Consider the following 27,445-nt stretch of genomic DNA (forward strand, 5'->3'; position numbering starts at 1 on the left):
GGGGCGATGGTGAGCGTGCCCACAGAGAGGGCTCTGCGTGCCACAGGTTCGCCACCACGGCACTAGAGCACCTTCAATAGTTGACCTCAGCAGAGGAAAACTTGCATAATTTGATTGTATTATATCAGACATGTCAAACACAAGGCCCGGGGGCTGGATCCGGCCCGCGAAGTGGTTTCATGTGGCCCGCGAAGCCATCCTGGAAACAGTGAGGGAACGGCCCCCACTGCCTTGGCCCTGGCCTAGAGACCCTCCTTCTGCCAGAGACCCTCAGATCTGACCCACTCCTGCCCAGGCCCCCATAGGCACCCTTGATGCGAATGATGTAGAGCTGGCCACACCCACCCAGTAGGCCATACGGACTCTAGCCACGCCCACCCAGTAGGCCACGCCCACCCTGGCCATACCCACCTGGCCCCTTGAGGGCAACCACAATGCTGATGTGGCCCTCAATGAAATTGAGTTTGACACCCCTGTATTATATGCATTGTATTTCAGTGTTTTTAACATTACAGCCTGCCTAGTCTGGTGAGTAGATGGGACACCAGATAACTCCTACAGACAACGCTTAGAATCAGTATTTGATACGGATTTTAAATTACGCTTGCGATGATACCATGAAATGTTTTAGATCAATTGTCAGCTTAACTGTGTTATCTTTTTATTGTTAAATTTGTTTTGCACTTAGATAGAAGTGCATACCAAATAAGTGTGCTATAGTAACAGCTGTGCAAAGCTTAAAGGTGATGCTGCTCACCATGGAGTTGCATTTTGTTGGGTAGGACCTAGTATTCAAATCTGTGAAGATCTTTTTTTTTAAAATTTATTTTAATTCCATTTATATCGCGCCCTTCTCCGAAGACTCAGGGCGGCTTACAAGCTTAGCAGTAGCCTTCATTCTATGTATATGCCTGCTTATTAGGGCTTTCATACAACCCCCAAGCGGCATTATTACAAAGTCAGCTTAATTGCCCCCAACAATCTGGGTCCTCATTTTACCTACCTCGGAAGGATGGAAGGGTGAGTCAACCTTGAGCCTGGTGGGACTCGAACCTGCACTAATTGCAGGCAGCTGGTGTTACTTAAGGAGGCATTAGCCCACTGCTCCACCAAGGCTCAAGTGTTTCAAATGTTGCCTATTCCCCCTCCAGCTTGGTGTCATTTGCAAAATTGATGAATTTCCCCTTTGTCCCCTCATCTAGTGGCTGTATGTACGTATGTGTCCTGGGTCCGCAAGATGGTTTTAGTGTAGTCACTGAATTTAAACTTTAAAGCTTGCTACGCATAAAATATTAACTTAAACATCTAAATACCTCAGTAGACAACAGGGTTGAAATAAATGTTATCCGTTTGTTAATACAAAACAAATCATAAAGCAGTCTATTGAGAAGACTACTTGATAGAATTGTATTGATAGAATTGTACAAGAAATTATTTTTTGTTAATTTTTGAACTAGATTTCTCAGTACAAGGGGAAAGGGGGGAGTAGCCCCCCCTTTTAAGGGGAAAGGATAGTATCAGGTAATAAAATAACAGTTGTTAAGATGGCTGCTTCTAATAATAATAATAATAATAATAATAATAATAATAATAATAATAATAATAATAATAATAATAATAATAAGTTGGAAGGGACCTTGGAGGTCATTAGTCCAACCCCCTGCTCAGGCAGGAAACCCTATACCATTTTGGACAAATGGCTGTCCAGTCTCTTCTTAAAACCTTCCAGTGTTGGAGCATTCACCGCTTGTGGAGGCAGGTTGTTCCACTGGTTAATTGTTCTAAGTGTCAGGAAATTTCTCCTTAGTTCTAGGTTGCTTCTCTCCTTGATTAGTTTCCATCTGTTGCTTCTTGTCCTGCCTTCAGGTGCTTTGGAGAATAGATTGACTCCCTCTTCTTTGGGGCAGCCCCTGAGATGTTGGAACACTGATATCATGTCACCCCTCCTTCTTTTCGTTAAACTAGAGACATACCCAATTCCAGCAACCGTTCCTTATATGTTTTAGCCTCCAGTCCCCTAATCATCTTTGCTGCTCTTCTCTGTACTCTTTCTAGAGTCTCAACATCTTTTTTACATCGTGGTGACAAAAACTGGATGCAGTATTCCAAGTGTGGCCTTACCAAGGCATTGTAAAGTGGTATTAACACTTCACGTGATCTTGATTCTATCCCTCTGTTAATGCAGCCCAGCACTGTGCTGGCTTGTTTGGCAGCTGCAGCACACAGCTGGCTCATATTTAAGTGATTGTCCACTAGGACTCCGAGATCCCTCTCACAGTTACTACTTTTGAGCAAAGTACCCCATATACTATACCTGTATATTTGGTTTTTCATGCCTAAATGTAGAACCTTACTTTTTTCACCATTGAATTTCATTTTGTTAGATAGCGCCCGGTGTTCAAGTCTGTCCAGATCCTCCTGTATCTTAAGCCTGTCTTCTGGACTGTTGGCTATTCCTGCCAGCTTGGTGCCGTCTACAAATTTGATGAGTTCCCCATCTATCCCCTCGTCCAAGTCGATGAAGATGTTGAAGAGCACTGGGCCCAGAACAGAGCCCTGGGACACCCCATTACACACTTCCCTCCATGTAGATGCCGTTCCATTGAGGACCACACGCTGAGTACGGCCTGTCAGCCTGCTACGAGAATCCATCTGGTGGTGATGCTGTCTAACCCACATTTTTCTACCTTATCGAGTAGTAGGTTGTGATCTACTTTATTTTGAACCTTCTAGTGACTTTTCGCTTTCAGTAAACTCTTGCTCTCCGTCTCTGTCACAGATATGTTCTTATTTTTCAGATTTGTGCATAAACATCAACTACACCCAATGTGAAATGCTGCCATATAATCAGACTACTCTAAGATCAGTTCTTTCCATTGTGAGAAGCATTGAGATGGAAAAATTTCTCAAGTTCTTTGGTTATCTCAACCGCCTCGGCTGTTATCAACACATTATGCTGTTTGGATGTAGCCTCGCTCTGCCTCAGTGCATCAGAGATGGTGATAACAGGTAAACAAAGCTAGTTAGTGATGAAAGATGGTTACAACAGATATAGCGTATCTGTGCAGTAGGTGTTAAAGCTTTACAACCTCTGAGAGGAAACTCACGATTAAGACTGTACGTACCAGAAGATTCCAGAAAAAAATAGCTGCAAGGAGTATATATAATATGTTTGTTTAGGAAAAAGCCTATTCGTCGTATTATACTACCCTGAATAAAGCAAGTTCATTGACTAATCTTATTAGGGATTATGGCTTGTGATTTTGGCAGAGAGGCTTCTAATCCCCATTTAGTTTAAAGACAAAATGAATTACGTGGGATTTTGAAAAAGTGTATTGAAACCCACCCTTGCCTTCAGTATAAGTGAATTATTTCCTATTTGAATCAGTTGTTTTATAGTTGGGTGGAACTATTGTACCTTTTAATAGCTACCCTTCAGAGTGTTCACACTCTTACATTAGTGCTAATCACAGGATTTCTTAGCCTGCCAAGAGTTTAGCAAAAGAGTTCAGAATAAAAATAAATACAAGCCCACATACCAGTAGTAGAATTGATAGGCAGTTTCTATCTTTGTCGTAGTGTGGTCCAAGTTTGAAGTACAGTGGCAAAGCGTAATGCATTATCAGGCCCCAGCAAAGTGACTAGGCTTTTGGGAAAGCAGAGAAGATGGGATGGGGTGGGGTGGGGTGGGGTGGAGTGGAGTGGAGTGGAGTGGAGTGGAGTGGAGTGGAATAGAATAGAATAGAATAGAATAGAATAGAATAGAATAGAATAGAATAGAATAGAATAGAATAGAATAGAATAGAATAGAATAGAATAGAATAGAGATAAATTAATAGAATAGATCAGAGGTCCCCAACCTTTTGGGCACAAGGGACCGGTTCCGTAGAGAAAGGTTTTTCCATGGACCGGAGAGTGCGTGGTTTGGTGTGCTGCCTGCATCTCACATATGGGGCTTTGCTTGTTTGTGCGGTCCGGTTGTTGGCATGCTGTGGCCCAGTACCAGTCCATGGACCGAGGGTTGGGGACCTCTGGAATAAGTAAATTAATAAAAATAGATAAAAAAAATCAGATGCTTGTAGTTCTCTTCTGCTATTCTGGAGCATTCTGGGATACTCATATTAAGAACATCTACCGCTATCATGGAAGCAAAGGTTGCAGCAAGTTCTGCATGTTCTATATGTTATTGGAACATGAAGATGTAAGTGAATCTCAAAGTGAAAAATACTTGCTCGTTTGCCACACAATTAGGACCGATTGACAAACAACATCTTTGTGCAATTGTTCATTTTTATATGATTAATGGAATGTTCCTCAGTGCAATCCCCATGATTGCACAGAGAAAATAAGTACAATATTGTATTTATAGGGAAGATTTTATCCTGGTATTCATCGTTTGGTACTCAATGCACAAGCTCCCTTGTGACTCACTACATTATTCCTTTTGGGAAACATTTGTTTGGTATTCATTGTTTTTGGTATTCATCGTGCCTCCCAGTACCAATTAATGATGAATACTAAGGTACCACTGTATTTGTATATTATCCAGAGTTGTCCATCTGAATTCACTGGAGCTAACTGTGTGTAGATTTGGGATTGTTGCACATTTGTCATGTGGAGATCAGATTTTTTTTTTAAAAAAAGAAATGTTTGTAAATTGTGACTTCTTCTTTCTCTGTCTTGGGATGATATCCTACCACAACACCAATTCTTGTCTCTCATAGCAAGCAGCCTTTGTGTTTCAGACTCACTGATATGGCTGAGTCAGTCATCAGTCATTAAACACGTTCATTTAGATTAAAAAGAAGAAGAAGAACTGACAAGAGTTAAAACTCTCTGGGCCCCAAGATTCCACATCTGCAGCTGTGAAAATTCTAGAAAGAGAAGAGCAAGAAAGATGATCAGGGGACTGGAGGCTAAAACATATAGGGAACGGTTGCTGGAATTGGGTATGTGTAGTTTAACGAAGAGAAGGATGAGGGGTGACATGATAGCAGTGTTCCAGCAGGGACCAGCAACCGGTCCGCACAAACAAGCAAAGTCCCATCTGTGGGATGCAGGCAGCACACGAAACCACGCCCCGCCTTGTCCGTGAAAAAATCTTTTTCCACAGAACCGGTCCCTGGTGCCCAAAAGGTTGGGGGCCTCTGCTCTAAAGCAGTTGAAGGCAGGACAAGAAGCAACGGATGGAAACTAATCAAAGAGAGAAGCAACCTAGAACTAAGGAGAAATTTCCTCACAGTGAGAACAATTAACCAGTGGAACAACCTGCCTCCAGAAGTTGTGGATGCTCCAACACTGCAAGTTTTTAAGAAGAGACTGGACAATCATTTGTCTGAAATGGTATAGGGTTTCCTGCCTGATCAGGGGGTTGGACTAGAAGACCTCCAAGGTCCCTTCCAACTCTGTTGTTGTTGTTATTAGACGCACGCGTGCACAGACGTCTGGTTTCTACTGCAGCAACAGCCAAGCGTTGTAAGCCCCATGGGGTCTCACCTCATCTCAGTCGTAGCAAAAAATCTCTCTCTGAGGAGAGGAAGAAGGGGCCACCACTGACAGAACAATAGCTAAATTTGAAGTGACAACCGAGGAAGAGTTGGTGTAGCAGCAGTAACACCATCGATTTCCTTCCTTCGTTTTGTGTCCTTCCTCCCCTATGGCTCCTATCAGGTCTGTAAAACATGGTATTTAGGATTGAAGCAATGGAGCCTAAGAAAGGCTGGAGTCTTATCTGCCCTCTCCTCCTTCACGATTTTTATGCTCCAGTACAGAAATCAGCAAATTTCAACTTTTCTTACTGGACAGACAAATTCTTTCATAAATACAGTAGCCTATTTTTTTAAAAAATGAATTTCATGGTTGAAAAATGTGTGGATACCGTACTTTCAGATACCAGAATTTGAGTTAGAAAATGAAATATTGAAGATTAAGCAAATTTGACCTGAACATATTTCTTCTTCTAAATCTCACGTGCAAAAGTTGTGATATTTTATAACTCTTAAAAAAACTAGTTGATAAAATATTTTATGTCTGGTTTGATATTACGGTTTATCTGCTAATTGACTATAATATTCAGAATGTAACATGTATTAAGACTTATATTTATCATTGTTTTAGCATTTAGAAAATTAAGCTAGGAGCATTTAAAACTGAAATCAAGCAATGAAGCAGAATTATGATCGTAATTGACAGTAGCAAGTTTCCTTAGCATGATGGTCCACAGATGTTTTGGGACGATCTTACAAAATTCCTAACAATTAACAGTTAAAGGAGTCTACAATTCTAGGAATTATGATAATATTTATACACATGGAGCATATTATACTGGGACAAATCGTAAGAACATCTGCTAAACTGATTAAAAAAACAGATTTTTCTTAAATGATATATTGACCACACTACAAAGAATTAAGCTTAACCACCATCTTAACAACCACATGTGACAAGTCTATATACATTCAGAATTAATCAAAGGATTACTGTTTTATTTCAATAATTAAATGGAAAATATAATAAACATAATGTTTTAAAAGGGACGCGGTGGCTCAGTGGGTTAGGATGCTGAGCTTGTCGATCAGAAGGTCGGCAGTTTGGTGTGTCGAATCCTGAGTGCTGTGTAGCAGAGTGAGCGCCTGTTACTCGTCCCAGCTTCTGCCAACCTAGCAGTTCGAAAGCACGTAAAAAATGCAAGTAGAAAAATAGGGACCACTACGGTGGGAAGGTAACAGCGTTCTGTGCGCCTTTGGCGTCTGGTCATGCCGGCCACATGACCACGGAGACGTCCTCGGACAAGCGCTGGCTCTTCGGCTTTGAAACGGAGATGAGCACCGGCCCCTAGAGTTGGAAACGACTAGCACGCATGTGCGGGGGGACCTTTACCTTTACTTTTTTTTAATGTTTTAAAATAAAGGAGACTCCCACCACTTGTTCCTGTGAAATATCAGAACCATGATTTAAAGTTGTCAAAAAATGGTGTCGAAGTGACAAATGAGGACCACATCAACATTCACGTTATAAAAAGCTTCTTAAAGTGCCTGGGAATTAGGATATGTGTCAGATAAAGAGGAGAAGTTGAGTGATAAGGGCTGCTGTCAAGGAAGCATTGTATGTCAAATGGAGAACTGCTTTCCAGATACGGGAGTCTCCAGAAAAAAAAATTGCTTCTAACTCTAATTGTCAAGAATTAATTGACCTACAAATACTGATAAAAATCAAAACATGCATTAGTATGAGTAGTTTAATTCTTTAGGTTTATTATGTTATTATTACTGATGTGTTTCTTGTGGAAATAAGATATTTTTTCCTTTTGTCAAGCTTTATGGAGTTTATGGACACACAGGAAGCAACAGTTTGGAAGAGATTTTTCCATTGCCATCTTCTAACACGGTAGTCTCATCTACCGTCCTGATATTTTCTTGAGATTTCTCCAAGACAAACAGGGATTTTGTTTTCCTTCCCTGACCTGCAGTTATATTCAGGCTTTTGTTTGTTGTCTTTATTGTTATCTTGAGTTGCTTTTTTAACATTCATATGTGACTGGTCTAGCATTATGTAGGTGGCGTATAGGGAGGAGTGGAATAATAATAATAATAATAATAATAATAATAATAATAATAATAATAATAATAATAATAATAATAATAATAATAATAATAATAATTTCAAGATGTGTACCTGAGGAAAGCTGAAGCTCACGTATCTTAAGGTTGTCAAAGTTGAGAAACTCCAATCTAAAAATTATATGCTTCTGTCATGTTTAAAAGTTAAAACCAATGTACAGTAGGTACCAAAAGAGACATCATCTTTTCTTTTCTTTTTTCCTTTGTAGTCGTGGACTTCTGCCTTGTAGATCATTTTGTGAGGCTGCAAAGAAAGGATGTGAACCAGTCCTTGCAATGGTCAATTCTTCTTGGCCAGAGTTTCTCGCCTGTTCCCAGTTCCATAACAAAACTAAAAATAACAACATCACCAAAGCCTGCTTCTCCCCCCAAGGGGAAAAATGGAAAGGATGTAAGTTTCTCTCTCTCTCTTTTTTTTTAAGTGTGCTTTTGAGCCAGAGTAAAGCTGTGATGTGATATATGGTTATGGAAAATTAAATATATTTTCAGGGAAGAAAAGTAATGGGAAATGTTTAGCAATCTAATAGAAAGAAATAGGCAATTGTTCACCAAGCAGTTATTTGCTAAAACAGGAACACAAACTATTGTTGGGGGTGGCAAGCAAGAGAGATACAACACCTAGTCTTTTTAATTTGTTAAAAGGTACAAGCTGAAATACATGTAACTCCGGGGTCTTCAAACGTGGGCCTTTTATGACTTGTGGACTTCAACTCCCAGAATTCCTCAGCCAGGCATGCCTAGCTGAGGAATTCTGGGAGTTGAAGTCATAAAAGGCCCAAGTTTGAAGGCCCCTGATCTAACTCATAATCAAAACTAAATGCCAGACTGATATCATTTACCATGTCAGTACTCGAGGTTTGGATCACGTACTGAAATTCACATGAGGTTAAATCTGCCACATCAAAAGCACTGTTGGCTGGTAGCTTTTGTGATCCGGGACATTTCAGAAGCTAAACAGATCAATATGAAGTAGTAGTTGGATGGGGAAAATCCAAGCCGGGAGGAAAGAATGCGAAATTAAAAGATATTCAGGAAAAAAGCAATGCCAAACCTTTCCCCACATGATGCCGAACACGTGAGCTTGACTTGAAGGTGGAACTGATTTAATAGACGGTTCATGCATCATCTAAAACAGTGCTTCTGAACCTTGGATGCTTGAAGATACATGGACTTGTAACTCCCAGAATTCCACATCCATTTGTTAGTGACCGAAGTTACAGCAGCACTGGAAAAAAACAAATGACTTAATGACCATTTTGCACACTTAACGACTATTGCAACCTCCTCACAGTCATGTGATCAAAATTGGGATGCTTAGCAATTTGCTCGTATTTATGATGGTTGCAGTGTCCCGAGGTCAGTGTCCCGAGGTCATGGCCTTTTGCCACCTTCTGGCAAGCAAAGGCAATGGGAAAGCCAGATTCACTTAGCGACCATGTTACTAATAGTGATTCACTTAACAGTGGCAAAAAGGTCATAAAATAGGGCAAGACTCACTTAACTACTGTCTCACTTAGCTACAGAAATTAGACTACCTGTATTCCCGTCTGCTAGTTATAAACTCCAGAATTTTATTAAGAAGCAAGCTACAAATTAGGGTTCTTCAAACTTGGCAACCATATAACTTGTGGACTTCAACTCCCAGAATTCCTCAGCCAGCAGAGTTGAAGTCCACAAATCTTAAAAGTTGCCAAATTTGAAGAGCCTGCTATAAATGAATCAGATTTCAACGGAGTAAGTACCCTATGTACTGCACATCAGAGCTACTGAAGCTTGGAGATCTCAGAGAAATAATAGTTTGTTGAGTTGGCTGTATTGTCTTTAACATTGAAGATGCTCTTTTCTAGTCTTTAATACATTATTATTATTATTATTATTATTATTATTATTATTATTATTATTATTATTATTATTATTATTATTATTATTATTATTATTGTGTTTTTAGGTTTGTTTTATGTTTTTCTTTTATTGTTCGCTGCCCGGGGTCACATTCTGTTTGCCATATAAATGTAAGGAACGGATAAAATATTTTTTCAAATGAATTATCAGTATGCATAGGAATGAAAATCAGGATTCATCAATCATTCTTCCTTCTTGCTCTTTCTGACCTTGCTTACTTACTCAGAAAAACAGTACCAAAATGACATTCCTGTGTCACCTCCCTAGAAATTAAAAATTAAAAATAAAAAATAGTTCGCATATTTTTCTTCATATCCTCCCTTTGCATCGTTTATATGGTGCATTCTTTTAAGCATTGAGGTTAAGCATGGTCTTTAAAACATGATTAATGAGGGGAAAAAATAGCTCTGGAATCTTTTTCATTACTGTAGTTATTTACACGTTATCGGAGTCACTGGACAACACCATCATTGTGGTGTTTGCTCCCATCATTGTGTCTCACCCCCAGGATATGGTTTAGGCCAAATTAAACGTTTCTTTATTCCTATCTTTGAAACATCAGCTATTTGGAAAACAAAGGTGGCTTTTTCGATCGCCACAGCAAAGCCTGTATTATATTAGTGCTTATTTTAAGCTCAACATAACAGTTGGTTAGAAAAATTATTGAATAGTTACACTGAGTGAGGTTAAATTCAAAAGGGCTTGACTTTTAACTAGTTCCTTGCTTTTCCTCAGAAGGAAAACGATCAGTACAAAGAGATATGTCCTGAAGGCGAAGCCAAATTAATTGCTGAATGGATCCCCTTAGCACGCTGGGCCATGTGTGTTTAATAATTGGTGTATCGAATAAGCTACAAATGATATGTGTGGACCAGCTGAGCAGGCTGGCCATACATACTTCTCACAGAAGATCACCTTCCTGCCTGATTCATGAAAACTGGGGGGAAAGAAACTAGAAGCTAATGGTTTTGAATTGTCTATATATAAAGCTGGAAGGGATCTGGGAGGTCTTCCAGTCCAACCCCTTGCTCAAGCAGGAGATCCTATATGCCATTCCAGACAAGTGGCTGTCCAGTCTCTTCCTAAAACCCTCCAGTCGCTCTCTGTGTTGTTTGTTCCTTTCAAAGCTCTTTTGGCTAAGAAGCCGAGTGTCTTTGATATCTTCTGTATGGAATTTCCTGTCCAGGTACTAAGCAGGTATAACTTTGCTTTTTAGGAAGAAGTAAGGACAGCTTAAGGGACGCGGTGGCTCAGTGGGTTAGGACGCTGAGCTTGTCGATCAGAAGGTCGGCAGTTTGGCGGGTCGAATCCCGAGTGCCGTGTAACAGAGTGAGCGCCTGTTACGCCTCCCAGCTTCTGCCAACCTAGCAGTTCGAAAGCACGTAAAAATGCAAGTAGAAAAATAGGGTCCACTACGGTGGGAAGGTAACAGCGTTCCGTGCGCCTTTGGCATCTAGTCATGCCAGCCACATGACCACGGAGACGTCCTCGGACAAGCGCTGGCTCTTCGGCTTTGAAACGGAGATGAGCACCGGCCCCTAGAGTCCGAAACGACTAGCACGCATGTGCGGGGGAACCTTAAGGACAGCTTGTCGTTGTTAGCTGCGAAGTCGTGTCCAGTATTGTTTTTCCTACTCTTTTGCTACTCCATTTCTTCTGATGGATTCTTGCCCGCAGTAGTATACCTGATGGGCATCTGAATTAAATTCACCCGTTCCGGTCCATTTTAGCTCGCTGATTCCTAAGATGTCGATGTTCAGACTTGTCATCTCTTGTTTGATCACGTCCAGCTTGCCTTGATTCATGAATGTTACATTCCAGGTTCCTATGGAGAAAAAAATCTTTACAGCATCTGACTTTCCTTTCATCACTGGATACATCCACAGCTGAGCGTCCTTTCGGCTTTGGCCCAGTCGCTTCATTCTTTCTGGCGCTACTAGTACTAGCCCTCTGCTCTTCCCCAGTAGCGTCTTGGACGCCTTCCGACCTGAGGGGTTCATCTTCCAGCGTCATATCGTTTTGTCCTTTGGTACTGTCCATAGGGTTTTCATGGCAAAGATACTGGAGTGGGTTGCCATTTCCTTCTCCAGTGGATCACGTTTTGTCAGAACTCTCTGCTATGACCTGTCTGTCTTGGGTGGCCCTGCACGGCATAGCTCATAGCTTCATTGAATTAGGCAAGCCCCTTCGCAACGACAAGGCAGTAATCCGTGAAGGGGAAGGACAGCTAGTCAGTCAAAATAAAAGATGAAAAAGAAGGCAGATTTTCCATTGCACAAGAAAAATGATGCCTTTTTGGATCAGTGCTTCCCTCTCCAATATGTTTGTCTGCAATTGGTTACTTAGCCCAGCAGGCAGCTCTTGATGTACTGTAGAAAGGGCTGCCTGCTTCTGCCCTGGAGATCATGGCTGTGATTTATAACTCTTGAAAACATTTTGGAAATTCACCCCATGTTGCAGACAGTTATATGGAGACCATATGGTTTGGGCTAGTGATTTTCCTTCTTCTGCAATGACTGCACAGTATAAGGCAATCAAGGAAGATAAGATTATTTAAGACACAAAAGCTTTGAGCTGAAAGTATAGAAAGAATTAAAGGACCTTCTGTTAGAATTGCAAGCAAGATAAGAAAGAAACATTGTAGGTTTCAGAGAAATGCCACCCCCATTGCGTTATGTGTCAACGCGTTTTACAGAACTGTTGCCTGCAATGATCTTCGTTATGTGGAATTTTTTAAAAAATGCTATCTTTATGTTTGCCTCACTTTGACGATGATACCAAGATAGCAAAAATATTGCCTTTGACACAAGGGAAATTGCCATTTTTGTACATAATTGTTTTCTCTTTCTCTGTAAGTACAGTAACTGTCACCCACCCTGCTTAGCTTGGCCAGTCTAGCGCTGCTTAGTAGCTAGAAGAACATGAATAAGTAGAATAACTTGGATGTGATCATGTAACCACCAGGAATTAAGCTCAACCTGAGGGAAGGTAGCAACCAGAAGAAGTACAGAAGTTACAATCTAGTCTTTATTGGTAGTATAAATCTCACTCTGGTGCAAGAATGAACTCAAGAAAAAAACCAACAAGAAACAGGCTGACTTTAGACAAGAAAGTTTCATACAGATAAATTGAAGATCTGGGAATCAGAGCTGAATATTGCCTTGTCCTGGTCCATAGCTCAGTGAGGAAATTAAGAGCAACTCAAGCTCATGGCTGGAGTGTTGTTTGCCATGGAAGTTCTCCATCTTCCATTTAGGCTATTGCCCATTTCCCAGAGTTGTGCATTTCTCTTTTCAATAGTCCTTACCTGTTGTGATTCAGTGTCAGCCTGTGCTCCCAGCAGCTGAGTCCGATGAATCTGAGGCGGAGGAGGAGGGGTTTGGAGAGCCTTTGGTGTCAGAGGGAGACTCTGATGCACTGCAGAACTCTCAGCCTGGTCCCTCCAATCATGTTCCTCATGAGGCTCAGCTGTGTGAGTACGAGGTGTCGGACTCAGAGGAGTCACAGCTGAATCTGTTCAGAGACGCTAGAAGCAGAAGGCAATCCAGCAGAGCAGAGCAGAGAAAATCAATGAGGCAACTCAGTGAGAGGAGGAGAAGGCAGTGAGAAGCCAGGCGTTGGGACTGATAATAAAAGGGGAAGGTGCGGGCAGGGCTGGTTGCTGAAGGCAACTGTTTGGAGACATTCTAAGAGAATCCTGGTCTGTTCTTGCTACTTCTTTTTAACTCTTGTTTGATATTTTGATTCCTTTATTGAAGGAAATATTCTGTTGCTTTTTTGTTTGAACTGTAAATAAATTTGGGTTGGGTTTTCCAGCCTGTTGACTGTAAAAAGGAAAAAGGGGTTGTCCCTGACACACAAACAGGGCCGGTCGTAGGCTAGAACAGAACATTACCAAACATCTTTGTTCTGCTTCCTTGATCTTTGTGTAATGTGTGGTGGCCGAGGATGTTTTTGTTTCTCTGAATCGGGAGACTCAACTTGCAGGTTTGCTTCTGAAACAGGTGGCTGAGTCCCTCAGCTGAAATGTGGAGGTCCGTCTTGCAAACGTGGAGCAAGACAATCGGCCCCATCTCATCTGCAGATAGTAGAGAACATGCCGTCCCTGGAGTTGCAAGGTCAGAATGTACCAAGCTCTCCTCTTCCAAATTGAGTCAGACTCATCAGACAGGCCGATATCAGGGAGATTTCATTTTAATGTTGTTTGTGACTCATCAGGAACAAGCGTGGTCCATAGCCATCTCAGTGAAATGTATTGTTTTTCCCAGCTACGGTATATTGCACTGGGTTTTCCATAATCCACAGCACAACATCTATAGAGAAGATGTCTGTGTCATATAATATATGTGGGAATATGCATAATTCTGTCTTTCTTTCTTTCTTTATGTCATATGTATGTAGTATATATATTGGAGGTGGTGACCCTTTGAGAGCTGTATGCAACAAAATTTCATTTTAACGTCTGCCGATTACTGTACATTCAAGGTGACAAAGTTATTATTCTATTTATTCTAGATCCGGAATATGGGTGGCAAAATTGTGGAAAGTCAGTAGCTTTCTATATTGATTGATCACAATATTCCTTACCATCCTAGCCGTGACATGCATTGGGTGGGGAGAGGGGAGAAGATTAAAAAAAAAAGAGCAATTGGCAACTGTGGGAGTGTAAGTAAAGCTGTGCTTCTTTTTACGTGTGACATCCTTGCGTATACCAAAGGGATTTCGATCATGTTGCTGTTGGCCCTATTAGAGCCAGTTTGGCTCTAGTGGTTCAAGCCCCTCCTTGGTCATGAAAGACAGTTGCGTGACTTTGCGCCAGTCACTCTCTCTCAGCCCAACTCACCTCACAGGATTGTTGTTCTGCGGGAAATAGGAGGAGGAAAGCAGGTAGGATATATTCGCCACTTGAGTTAGTAAAAATAATAAGGGTGCGATATAAATAAATAAAATTATCCTGCTTTTTTCTCTCTCTCTCTTGCTGACGCTACTGCTTCCGTGACTTGCAAATTGTCTACATCTTAACAAAAAGGGAGGGCATTTTGGGGGCTGCTGCATCATGAACTGCATTGGATATAAGTCAATATTTCTCAACCTTGACAACATTAAAATGTGTGGACCTCAACTCCCCAAGTTCACCAGCTAGCCATGGTTGAGAAATGCTTGGATAAAGATGGCAAAAGAGATGAATTTTTGAAAACGGATGGAGTTGGATTCACACAACAGCAGAATGAAAGCCATTACACCCTCCCCCCAGAAGCTGTGAAAGCTGGTGGAGAGAAGCTTCTTATGATGTTTATGCTGGGGCTTGATCACTTCTCTCCCACTCCCGTTGTATTAGTGGAACATAAGATATTTGTGGTGGGATCAACAGGGTAGGTGCAACATTCAGCGGGTGAATTAAACTGGCTAGAGATGGGCTTCAGAAAGCATTACTCCATTTCTGGGAATATTGGCTTGATTGGTTGCAGGTCACATGAGCTTTTGAAGTAGGTCCAGATTCAATTTGCAGACGTGGCTAGTATTTTAGTTGACTTCTTAGCTGTTCTTAGCCAACTGGTTGGAGGGCACAGGGTGAATGTAGCATGAATTGATCATGTCCTCCATTGTGAGGTCAATCCTTGCATCTGTGAAGTGTCCCTGAAGGCCTGTCCCTTCTTGGCCAGGGTCCCCGTGCTATAGTGGCTGGCTCAGGAATTCTGGGAGTTGAAGTCCACGAGTCATGAAAGAGCCAAGGTTGCCTACCCTGGCCTAGGCCGCTTTATGACTCGTGGACTTCAACTCCCAGAATTCCTGAGCCAGCATGGCTCAGCTTGGAAACCTCTCCCTTTCCCCTCAGCATGGCTGGCTCAGGAATTCTGGGAGTTGAAGTCCACGAGTCATAAAAGAGCCAAGGTTGCCTACCCCTGACCTAGTCTGTACCTGTACCTTTGGTTTTTCTTGCCTAAGTGTAAAACCTTCCTTTTTTCCACATTGAATTTCATTTTGTTCGCTAGGGCCCATGGGTCACTTTTTTCAGTGCCACTGTAACTTCGAACGGTCACTAAACCAACTGTTGTAAGTCGAGGACTACCTGTGCAACAAAGTGTAAATGCCATTGGTCTTCATCCAATTCGTTATTCCACTGTCGCAGGACCCCAGAGATTGAAATATTTAGAGTAGGGCGTTACTGGGATGTGAATTGCAACTTCTATTAGCTAATATTCCATTTGTTTTATAGTCTTCCTTACCTTTGCTAACAGTTGGAGTTTGTGGTTATCTAATGCCCTTTTTAAAGGAATGTTGAGATGTACTTTTTGGTTTTTCAGTCTAAGAAAAGCTATTATCCTGTTCCTTGTTTTTGGTTTTTTAGTACATTGTGAAGAAGAGGACAACTTCTTGTGCAGAAGTGGGGTTTGCATCCCGAGGATTCTGCAGTGCAACGGCTTTAATGATTGTGATGACTGGAGTGATGAAATACATTGCAGTAAGTTACCTAAAACGCCAGAAGAGAGATGTCAGCCCTTCAGAGAACTATGAGTACTAACATTACCTTTGTTGCACAGGTAGTCCTCGACTTACAACAGTTGGTTTAGTGACCGTTCGAAGTTACAGTGGCACTGAAAAAAGTGACCCATGACCATTTTTCACGCATGACCATTGCATGGTCACGTGATTTACATTCAGATGCTTGGCAAAAAAACTCATATTTACGACGGTTGAGGTGTCCCAGCGTCACCTTTTGCCGCCACCTGATAAGCAAAGGCAGTGGGGAAGCCAAATTCACTTAATGACCGTGTTACTAACTTAACAGCCGCAGGGGTTCACGTAACAACTGTGGCAAGAAAGGTTGTAAAACGAAGCAAAATGGACTTAACAGCTGTCTCGCCTAGCAACAGAAATTTTGGGCTTCATTGTGGTCATATGTCAAGGACTACCTGTATTTAGCTTCAGTTAAGATAAGATAACCTTTATTCTCTTTTGTTTTGTTTTGTTTTTACTATGGGCACAACGGTACACATCAAAAAGTGAAATTTAGTTGCCTGCTCTCAAAGTGAAACACCTACATGACACACACCTAAACGTACTATATGCAACATAGCTTTAGACCCACACCCCTACATATACTCATGCGCTCGTGACCTCCCGTTTAGACCAATGCAACGCTCTCTACATGGGGCTGCCCTTGAGGACCACTCGGAGGCTTCAGCTGGTGCAGAATGCGGCCGCGCGAGTTGTGATGGGGGTCTCCCGATACTCCCATGTAACACCTCTACTCCGCAAGCTGCATTGGCTTCCGGTTGCCCTCCGCGTGAGATTCAAGGTGCTGGTGATGACCTATAAAGCCCTACATGGCTTGGGTCTGGGATATCTGAGGGAACACCTGCTGCCGGCATCAAGTTCCCTTCGTCCAGTGCGCTCCCACAGGGAGGGTCTTCTCAGGGTGCCACCGGTAAGAGATTGCCGGCGGATGACACCCAGGGATAGGGCCTTCTCAGTGGGGGCGCCTGCCCTTTGGAACCAGCTGCCAGTGGAGCTTAGGACTGCCCCCGACCTCCGTTCATTCCGCCGGGACCTGAAGACCTGGCTCTTCGAGCTCTCTGGCCCAGGCTGAGGATTAATCTTATTTTAACTGGGGGTTTATTTATACAGGGACAAATATAATTTTTTTAAAATTTGTTTTTAACTTTTGTATCTTGGTTTTTTTAATTACCCTGTAAACCACCCTGAGTCCTTCGGGAAAGGGCGGTATATAAATGTAATCAAATAAATAAATAAATAAACGTCACAAATAACCGCCAAGTATATAGCATCCCTATGAAAAGCAGTAGTAGAGGTTGAAGCTTTCCCCTTTTTATTGTAGTTTCAAACTTTCCTTGTTAGTTATGCTGTTGAAAGAATGAAACCAGCGTTACTTTTAAGCGTTATCTAATAATTTCGTAAAACAGCAGAAACGAGTTAATATTTCGCTTGGGGCAAATGGACTTTCTTACTTCAAAGTTTTTTTTTAAAATGTATTATTTCTGTTTTGCAGATTGCAGTGAAGAGCTTTTCCGCTGCCACACTGGAAGATGCGTCAATTATACCTTTGTTTGTGACGGTTATGATGATTGTGGAGATCTTAGTGACGAACAGAATTGTGGTAAAGGAAAAACGTATTTTAAAAACGTGGAGGAAGTGGTTTAATCCCAAAAGAGCAGGCACAGTACCACAGAAACCTATGCTTGTTCTAAAAGTGCAGCTCCCTCTTTCCATATTCAATTCTGGAGCAGACAGAAGCCACGAATTAGCACAGAAGCACGAATTAGCAGTATTTGATCGTACAGATCAAAAGGTTTAAGCTTGTTCTTCATGGGGTCTGCGTACTATTCAGGTCTCAATGGAGAGGCCTATACAAATTCATATAGATACTCTACAACCGGTAAGAAATTTATAAGACTGACTGTGGCTATGTTATGTACTTAACATAACTGTTTAGCCAAGTGGTTATACTACATTAGTAAAAACCTGTTTAGGACATTTCATAATTATTAATAAAATATCATAAAGTGCACTAATCTTAAAGGTAAAGGTAAAGGTTCCCCCGCACATGCGTGCTAGTCGTTTCCGACTCTAGGGGCCGGTGCTCATCTCCGTTTCAAAGCCGAAGAGCCAGCGCTTGTCCGAGGACGTCTCCGTGGTCATGTGGCCGGCATGACTAGACGCCAAAGGCGTACGGAACGCTGTTACCTTCCCACCGTAGTGGTCCCTATTTTTCTACTTGCATTTTTACCTGCTTTCGAACTGCTAGGTTGGCAGAAGCTAGGATGAGTAACAGGCGCTCACTCTGTTACGCGGCACTCGGGATTCAACCCGCCAAACTGCCGACCTTCTGATCGACAAGCTCAGCGTCCTAACCCACTGAGCCACCGCGTCCTTAATCTTAGGAGACTTATATTTAGAATTTCCTTCGGTTTCTTGTTATCAAGCCAAGCCAATGAGACCAATATACAATTCTCGCTTCAGTTAATACATGTAAAATTAGATATATATATACTCTTTCTCATAGTTTCCTACAATTATGCCTAACAAAAATAATTCTGGCTTAAAATCTATATGTTTTTAGTAATTATCTCTAACTGTATATGTATTCTTGACCAGAATCTTTTGGCTTTGGGGCATTTTCCACCAAAGATGGTAATAAGTGTCTGGTTTTTGTCTACATTTCCAACAGTTGCTAGATACGTTTTTCAACATTTTTGCTAACCTCACCAGTGTTAAGTGCCATCTGTAAAACATTTTGTGTAGATTTTCTTTGTACACCACCGCGTTTGTAACAAAAGCATTTTAATACTCTGTTGAGTCTGGAAAATAAACTGAAAATTAATATAGCTAAAATAATACTCTGAATTCTGGTCAGTGTTGCTGCATCATGTTCTTAATTATTAAACTTACAGTGTTGAGAAGAAAGGAAGAGCATTTCTTAAGTTAATATCCTGCTAGCCAGTTATATATTAAGTAATGAAGAAATATTGTCTGTGTTTATCAATATTATCTATTAAAGATTGTAATCCAGTTACTCAGCATCAGTGTGGAAATGGGAGATGCATAACAATGGATTGGATCTGTGACGGTGATCCCGACTGCCTAGACAAATCAGATGAAGTCAATTGTTGTAAGTTAGTCGATACTTTGTGCTTTGATAACAGACTGTTTAAGTGTAGTATCTTCATATTTGGTAGATTTCCTTGCGAATCTTATGTGAGGTATCTTATCCAGCATTATCCAAAAGTATCCATTTCAATACGAAGTTTATATTTGCTAAAAACTGGCCCTTTGCTTATCTCCTCATTATTTCAACAGGCTAACAGAAACTATCCTATTTTTAATCCCATTTTGTATTTGTAGGTTTTCTGTTGTATCCCTATATGAATGAAGCAAGTCGTTGTAATTTATGAGAAATAGGAAATCTCCGTAAAGTGATCAGAACCTCTTCTTGTTTTCAGCATGCCATAGCCAAGGACTGGTGGAGTGCAGAAATGGCCAGTGTGTCCCTAGTGCTTTCCAGTGTGATGGAGACAATGACTGCAAGGATGGAAGTGATGAAGAGAACTGCGGTGGAAGTAAGGGCATGCTTATGCCATTCCCTGCTTAAACCGCTGGAGAAGAAGATCTAAGAGCTTCCTCTGGAAAATTGTATTTCTTTTGTTCTGTGGGTTCTTTGGAGGGTGGTGGCTGAGATAGTTCGTTTGATAAATAACCAGAGTTCAGGTGCTTTATAACTTAGAACAGGGCTTTTCAACCAGTGGTCCGGGTACCACCTGTGGTACATTGTCACCTGGCAGGTGGTACGCGACCATCCTAGAAGAGCGGTAGCGGGGGAGGGGAATGAGCTGAACCGGTGGCAGCACCGCACAAGCCTGAGCGAGAGACGGCTGGAGCTGCAGGGCTGTCCGGGCTCAGGGGAAGCTCCAGGATCAGCGCCAGGTTCCAGCTGGAGCTTGGCACTGATCCTGGTGCTTCTGAGCATAGAAGAAGTGCCAATCAGCTGGAATGTTGTAGCATCTCCAGGGTCTTGTGATTTACATTCAGATGTTTGGCGACTGTTTCATATTTATGACAGTCACAGTGTCCCAGGGTCATGTGAAGTGACCCAAACCTGCTGCAACCACCCAGCAGATGGGGGGGGGGAGAATAAAAACCAAACACCCCCCCCCACTCCACCCCCCGCTGCCAATCCTCAACAGAAATGCTCACAACAATGAAAACCTCAGACAGGAGGATGAGCGCCGCCGGGCGGGCAGGCAGTTGTCTTGCTCAGCTGTGGCTTGTGGGAAACTTCTTTCAGTGCCATTGTAACTTCGGACAGTCGCTAAGTGAACTGTTGTACGTTGAGGACTACTTGTACTTCATCACTTTTTTCCTTTTTTTTTTTGGTCATCAAGTTTTTGACACCTTGCTAGGCGACTGGTGGTACTCGGATGTTGCCATATCCTAAAAGTGGTAGAATGGGTGAAAAGGTTGAAAAGCCCTGACTTAGAACACCATACATTGCGAGAACGTCATATGGGTTTGGAGTCTTATAATATTTCTGCAGAGAGTCACTATTTTTCTGTGTACCGTTGTTTTGATTTGTTCCTCCTTGTCAATACGGGTGTGTGTGTGTGTGTGTGTGTGTGTGTGTGTGTGTGTGTTTTTGGTTAGACCTAATCTGTCTTGCCATTTCTCCCCTGCCCACTTTGTTTCTTTTAGCGTATGATATCACCGTATTATTTCGATACATTTCAGCGCATTGATGTTTATATGATTAAAAGTATTAACTTTCTGTTAATTTAAAAAGCTTAAACTATCTAAACTAAAAAAGTAAATATTTTATCAGTATCAATTGCCATTTGGGATGTCATATTACAATTATATAATTATATTTAACTTCCCATCCACAGTTGACTATAAGATTTAAAAAGAAAGAACTACTACTAAACGACAATAATTTCAGTCTTGAACTTCAGTCTTGGATTAAGTTCTTCATTGTGTTTCTACCGTGTGTGTCTCTGTATTTATATTGGTAAAAGGAAATAATAAATAGACAAAGCAGTTTAACTACAGTTAAAGTAATTAAGAGTTAAAATGCCTAAAATGCAAAAGAAGGTAATAATAATTTTAACAGAAAGAAAATAAGGGAAAAAACCCTGTTGATTTCTGTCTCGCCTCTTTTAATCCATTTGCTGATCTGTGGTATTTGTTAGCATTTAGGCCCCCTTGAAATCCAGACAATAGGTGGTTAAATTTACCAAGCTGCCTGATATATTGTATATTTGGGAAACGTTCTTGGTTAAATTTAATTTTCTGCTGTCTATATATACTCTTAGTTTTGCTATCGCTGTGTATTCTCTAGTCAGATGTTGTCTGGATTGTATTATTCTCCCAGTGTTGAACAAAGTGCCAATGCAAGAGAATGTGTCTAGCTCAGGGTTGCTCAATCTTAGTGTATTTGGCTAGGTTGGGTATGTTGTATAGTACTGCTCCCATGACTCACATCTTACAGAGGGGAAAGAATATTCTATGAACTCCCATCTATAATGCCTCCAGAAAAATCAAAGACCTAAAAGCAGAAAATGACATTTATGATTCCATTCAATGTCTCAGCACTTTTTACATCCATAGATCCAAGACTAGCTAAAGAATCCATGGCAACAATACTACACAACATATCTGATCCAATTAGAGTAGAGTTAGAGTAGAACAGAAAGGAAGAGAAGAACAGAACAGAACAGAACAGAACGATAGAACAGAACAGAACAGAACAGAACAGAACAGAATAGAATAGAATAGAATAGAATAGAATAACAAGAGTTAGAAGGGACCTTGGAGGTCTTCTAGTCCAACCTCCTGTTCTGGCAGGAAACCTTATACCATTTCAGGCAAATGGCTGTCCAGTCTCTTCTTAAAAACCTCCAGTGTTGGAGCATTCACCACCTCTGGAGGCAGGTTGTTCCACTGGTTAGTTGTTCTAACTGTCAGGAAGTTTCTCCTTAGTTCTAGGTTGCTTCTCTCCTTGACTAGTTTCCATCCGTTGCTTCTTGTCCTGCCTTCAGGTGCTTTGGAGAATAGCTTGACTTCCTCTTCTTTGGGGCAACCCCTGAGATATTGGAACACTGTTATCATGTCACCCCTCATCCTTCTCTTCATTAAACTACTAGACATACCCAATTCCAGGAACCATTCTTTGTATGTTTTAGCCTCCAGTCCTCTAATCATCTTTGTTGCTCTTCATTGCACTTTTTCCAGAGTCTCAACATCTTTTTTACATCGCGGTGACCAAAACTGGATGCAGTATTCCAAGTGTGGGCTTACCAAGGCATTATAAAGTAGTATAATTATATACACTAAGATTGAAATGTCCAGAATTATGTACTTTGTCAGTCTCTGCTTCACTATTTACGTTTAGCTTGATGGACAAATATGCCTTAAAGCAGCTTTGGGACAACCCATGTCCTGGATGACTGTGAATCTCCATAGACATTCTGAACATGTATTTATCACATTTACACTTTTCTTCCACATCTCCTTAACCCTGTTTTTACCTGTTCCTCCTATGAAGTGCTGAAGTAAATTGAAGTTAGCTATACTGTTGTGAATTTTGATATCTGCCTAGTGAATTTCCCAGGAGGGTTGATAACTCATGCTGTTCTTGAATAAAGGGCATCAGCGTGTGTTAGAGGGGAAAAAACCCCTTTCACACAGAACTGGTAAGCAATTTCATAGTCCTATCTGCAGAAGTTACTGCTGTATCACCTTCTTGGTTTCATGCTCAGATGAGGCTCATTTATGCGGGCCCTGGGCAAGACTCAACAGCCATCACTTCCCACATCCATATATCTTCTGGACCAATCTACTGGATTCTCTAACAAATGTTCTCCTGGAACATTTTGTTATGCGTTCTTGGAAGTGGGTGTGTAGGGATAGGATGGCAGAAACAACAACAACAACAACAAAAGGGACATTTTTCGCTGTATCAGTGTTCAAACTCTTGAAGCAGTACAAAAATAGATTTTCTTATCTTGTGATGTTTGAGGGATGTCTCCTTTGTGTTGCTGCTATGGTACATCATGAGATGATAAATGCTCTCTGTGTTTTCTTTTCCAGAAAAGATTATTTCTGGTTATCCTGAATTAAATTTATCAACACTGAGGAATTTTCCTAGAGAAAAGTTTTTTTATATATAGCCTAAAGTCAAGATGAAATAGAATGATAAGTTTTATTTGTGGACACACATTTGGCAAATGGAATGTATAAGGATATGCCCATGCTTGAATAAAAATTTCCTATGGACAAAGCATAATACAGTTATGGTAGGAATAAAAGGTCCGCTCTTATGAAAAAGAAGAACCTCTTTTTGTTTGATATTTAAGAATTTTTTTCCTAAAAGAGCTCTTGAGAGTTGACATTTTGGGTCAAATAACTCAATTACCCTACTTAGTGTAGCATCAGTTTAGCAACAAAATTGCTCGTTCTAGGCTTCAGATAATCCAATTTAGTGGATTCTCACATTGGAGAAGTTAGACATTGAACAAATTTAAATCATCTATATTCTTCTGTCCATGACAGTCAAATTCTTACAAATCCCTTTATCCAGAGACAACTTCCATCCTAAGTAGCAAATACTACAGTAGAGGAATGTATGCTTTGATAAATGCATTGTGTTAGATATTAATGGGTCCCGTAGAAGATGTAGACCAGGTGTCCTCAAACTTGGCCCTTTTATGACGTGTGGACTTCAACTCCCAGAATTCCTTAGCCAGCATGGCTGGCTGAGGAATTCTGGGAGTTGAAGTCCACACGTCATAAAAATGGCCAAGTTTGAAGACCTCTGATGTAGACAGTTATACCTTAGCATCGCATGCTGATTGAAATCCCATCAAAACATTAGCGTTGGAGAAGTCAACATTTTCTTCCAAGATAGTAACCCAAAGAGAGTAGAAAACCAGTTCCATCCAATGTTTCTTGAGGGATCCTTGACGTTCTCCGTTCTTGGGTGGGTTTTTTTCCCTTGCAGATGCTTCATTACCAAAAGAAGTAAGCAACATCATCAGTGCTGATGATGTTACCTAGTTTCAGTAATGAAACATCTGCAAGAAAACTAATAGCTGAAGAAGCTTCTTGGACGAGAAGCGAAAGGTCTTCAAGGAAAAACAAAGAGAGTCCAGTTGCCTTTTGAAAAAACACTTTTGGGACAACCGTGACCGGATGATTGAGAATCTTCATAGGGATTAAGAAATTTTCTCTTAATCCATTAACTGTCTCCAGTCTGGAATGCCCCCCTGAGGACCACAGACCAGTTGGCAGAGCCAGGATTAAAGGCTCTTCCAGAAGAACAAGAGGATGGGATGGATCTCACTTTGCGGGGGCAGAATGTTCCAGAGGGTAGACGCCATAGCAGAAAAAGCTCTTCTCCTTCATCCTACCGGAACTTGTCCCTTCTACTGGTGTGGGATGGGCCAATCCCCTTGGGGCAAGATGGTTTCTCAGGTAACCTGGATCCAGATAAACTGCATTATTGCAGAAGAAGAATAAAGTTTACAAATTGTACCGTGGTGGTGAACCTATGTCACAGGTGCCAAGGGTGACACGCAGAGCCCTCTCTGTGGGCACGTGCGCCATCACCCCAGTCCTAGGCCTTCAGCTGGGTTTTATAAAACCTTTTCGCTTTAGGCCCATCCAGCACCCGATGATACATAAGTGGGTTCTGGGTTGCAGTTTGGGTACTTGGTCTCTAAAATGTTCGCCATCACTGATCTAGTATATGTTTTTTTGTTTGCATCTATAATAACCGATTAGAAATAATCATAGCCAAGAAATGAGAAAAGGCATAGTCTTTTTTCCTTCTTAAAGACTATATAGCTTGTGACAATGAACAGAATTTTGGAAGCCAGATGGCTATTGTGTTATTATATAATTCACCGATAAAGATAAGATTTTGATGTTGTTGTTGTTGTTGTTCTTCTAGGCCAAAGATTATGCCATGCAAGAGATCAGAAATGTAATTCAACTTCCTGTCCTGATTCTTGTAGCCAGTCTCCACTCTGTGACATGAACAGCAGCCAAGTGGTTTGCAGTAAGTAGCGCCTTGCTTTGTGATTTTTATAAAAGGTTTTTAGGCAGGAAGATAACAACTAATGCAAACTAATGTAAATTACAAAAAAGAAAAGGAAATGAAAGAAATCAAAAAGCTAAAAGAAGGAAAAAAAACCGAAAAGAAAGAAAAAAAAGAAGCAGCTTTCATTGTTCTTTACAGCATTTATAATTACATGCAATTGTAAATTTATATCGCACCATTGCACTCATTTCACATGCTAGTAAAGTTATGCTTAAAATCCTACAAGCTAGACTCCAGCAGCGTGTGGATCGAGAACTTCCAGAAGTACAGGCAGGATTTCGAAGAGGCAGAGGAACTAGAGATCAAATTGCCAACATAAGCTGGATCATGGAGAAAGCTAGAGAGTTCCAGAAAAAGAGCTACTTCTGCTTCATTGACTATGCTAAAGCCTTTGATTGTGTGGATCATAGCAAACTCTGGCAAGTCCTTAAAGAGATGGGCATACCAGACCATCTTATTTGTCTCTTGAGAAACCTATATGTGGGCCAAGATGCAACAGTGAGAACTGGACACGGAACCACTGATTGGTTCAAAATTGGGAAAGGAGTCTGTCAAGGCTGTATACTGTCACCCTGCCTATTTAACTTATGTGCAGAGCACATCATGAGAAAGGCAGGGCTAGATGAATCAAAAGTTGGAATTAAGATTGCCGGAAGAAACATCAACAACCTAAGTTATGCAGATGATACCACTCTAATGGCAGAAAGTGAAGAAGAACTAAGGAGCCTCTTGTTGCGGGTGAAGAAGGCTGGGTTGAAACTAAATATTAAGAAAACCAAGATCACGGCATCCTGCCCTGTCAATTCCTGGCAAATAGATGGGGAAGAAATGGAGGTAGTGACAGATTTTATTTTCCTGGGCTCTAAGGTCACTGCAGATGGGGACTGTAGCCAAGAAATTAAAAGACACTTGCTCCCTCGGGAGGAAAGCCATGGCAAATCTAGACAGCATACTAAAAAGCAGAGACATCACTCTGTCAACAAAAGTGCATATAGTCAAGGCTATGGTCTTCTCAGTTGCAATGTATGGCAGTGAAAGTTGGACCATAAAGAAGGCTGAGCGCCAAAGAATTGAGGCCTTTGAACTATGGTGCTGGAGAAGACTCCTGCGAGTCGCTTGGACTGCAAGGCGACCAAACCGGTCAGTCCTAGAGGAGATCAACCCTGACTGCTCTTTAGAAGGTCAGATCCTGAAGCTAAAACTCTAGTACTTTGGCCACCTAATGAGAAGGAAGGACTCACTGGAGAAGAGCCTAATGCTGGGAAAGATTGATGGCAATAGAAGAAGGGGACGACAGAATGAGGTGGCTGGATGGAGTCACTGAAGTAGTAGGCGTGAGCTGAAATGGACTCCAGAAGATGGTAGAGGACAGGAAGGCCTGGAGGAACATTGTCCATAGGGTCGCGATGGGTCGTACATGACTTCGCAGCTAACAACAATAAATTTATCTCTTAATACACGGTTATATCATGTCTCTTTTTCCTATAATCTTCTCTAATTATCAGAACCATCAACCATAGGTTCATTGTTTTCTGTTTCGTGTAAAAAAAAAAATCTCTGAAAGCCAGCAAAAAACGTAGATATTGTCTTTTCTCTGATTAAAAAAAATCAATTTAGCCGTATCAGCAAGTTCCATCACAAGTTGTTGCTTTTTGAATTGTTGCCTTTTCTGTACACTTTTGTAATAGCCTTTGTGTTTCTATTGAGATTCAAGGTGCTGCTAATGACCTATAAAGCCCTAAATGGCTTGGGTCCGGATTATTTGAGCGAACACCTGCTGCCGGCATCAACTCCCCATTGTTCTGTGCGCTCCCGCAGGGAGGGCCTTCTTAGGGTAACGCCGGTGAAGGACTGCCGGCGGGTGACTCCCAGAGGTGACTCCCTCTGGAACCAACTTCCTATGGAACTTAGGGCTGCCCCTCACCTCCGTTCATTCCGCCGGGACCTTAAAACCTGGCTCGTTGAGCTGTCTGGCCTAGACTGAGGGGTTTTTGATTGGGTTTTAAAGTTTTAATTTTGGGGCTTAAATTTAATTACTTGTTTTAAATTTATTTTAACTTTTGTATTGTATGGTTTTAATTGCCCTGTAAACCGCCCTGAGTCCTACGGGAATAGGGTGGTATAGGAGTCAAAATAATAAATAAATAAATACATACATACATACATACATACATACATACATACATACATACATACATAATGAATTAATATTACTGGCAATGGCACACTTCAAAAAAACCCCACGTTTAGTTATTTGTGAGGATCAATTGTCATGTATCACATAAATGAAAAGGTTTTGATCAGACCAAAA

The 27,445-nt window shown here is 41.2% G+C and overlaps 1 protein-coding gene across 1 annotated transcript in view; it reads left to right on the plus strand.

The window, feature by feature from the left end:
• CORIN (corin, serine peptidase) overlaps positions 1–27,445 on the plus strand; it is a gene marked incomplete at both ends in the record, with an annotated part of 99,247 nt that overhangs the window by 39,183 nt on the left and 32,619 nt on the right. The window contains 7 exons of the mRNA XM_081332547.1: positions 2,799–3,009; positions 7,829–8,010; positions 15,871–15,984; positions 17,533–17,640; positions 19,042–19,152; positions 19,484–19,600; positions 24,985–25,092. Coding sequence (XP_081188673.1) covers positions 2,799–3,009; positions 7,829–8,010; positions 15,871–15,984; positions 17,533–17,640; positions 19,042–19,152; positions 19,484–19,600; positions 24,985–25,092 — 951 coding nt within the window. The remainder of the gene's footprint in view (positions 1–2,798; positions 3,010–7,828; positions 8,011–15,870; positions 15,985–17,532; positions 17,641–19,041; positions 19,153–19,483; positions 19,601–24,984; positions 25,093–27,445) is intronic.

The sequence above is a fragment of the Vipera berus genome, assembly GCF_964194415.1.
Source record: "Vipera berus genome assembly, chromosome: 7".
In the NCBI taxonomy this organism is placed as follows: domain Eukaryota; kingdom Metazoa; phylum Chordata; class Lepidosauria; order Squamata; family Viperidae; genus Vipera; species Vipera berus.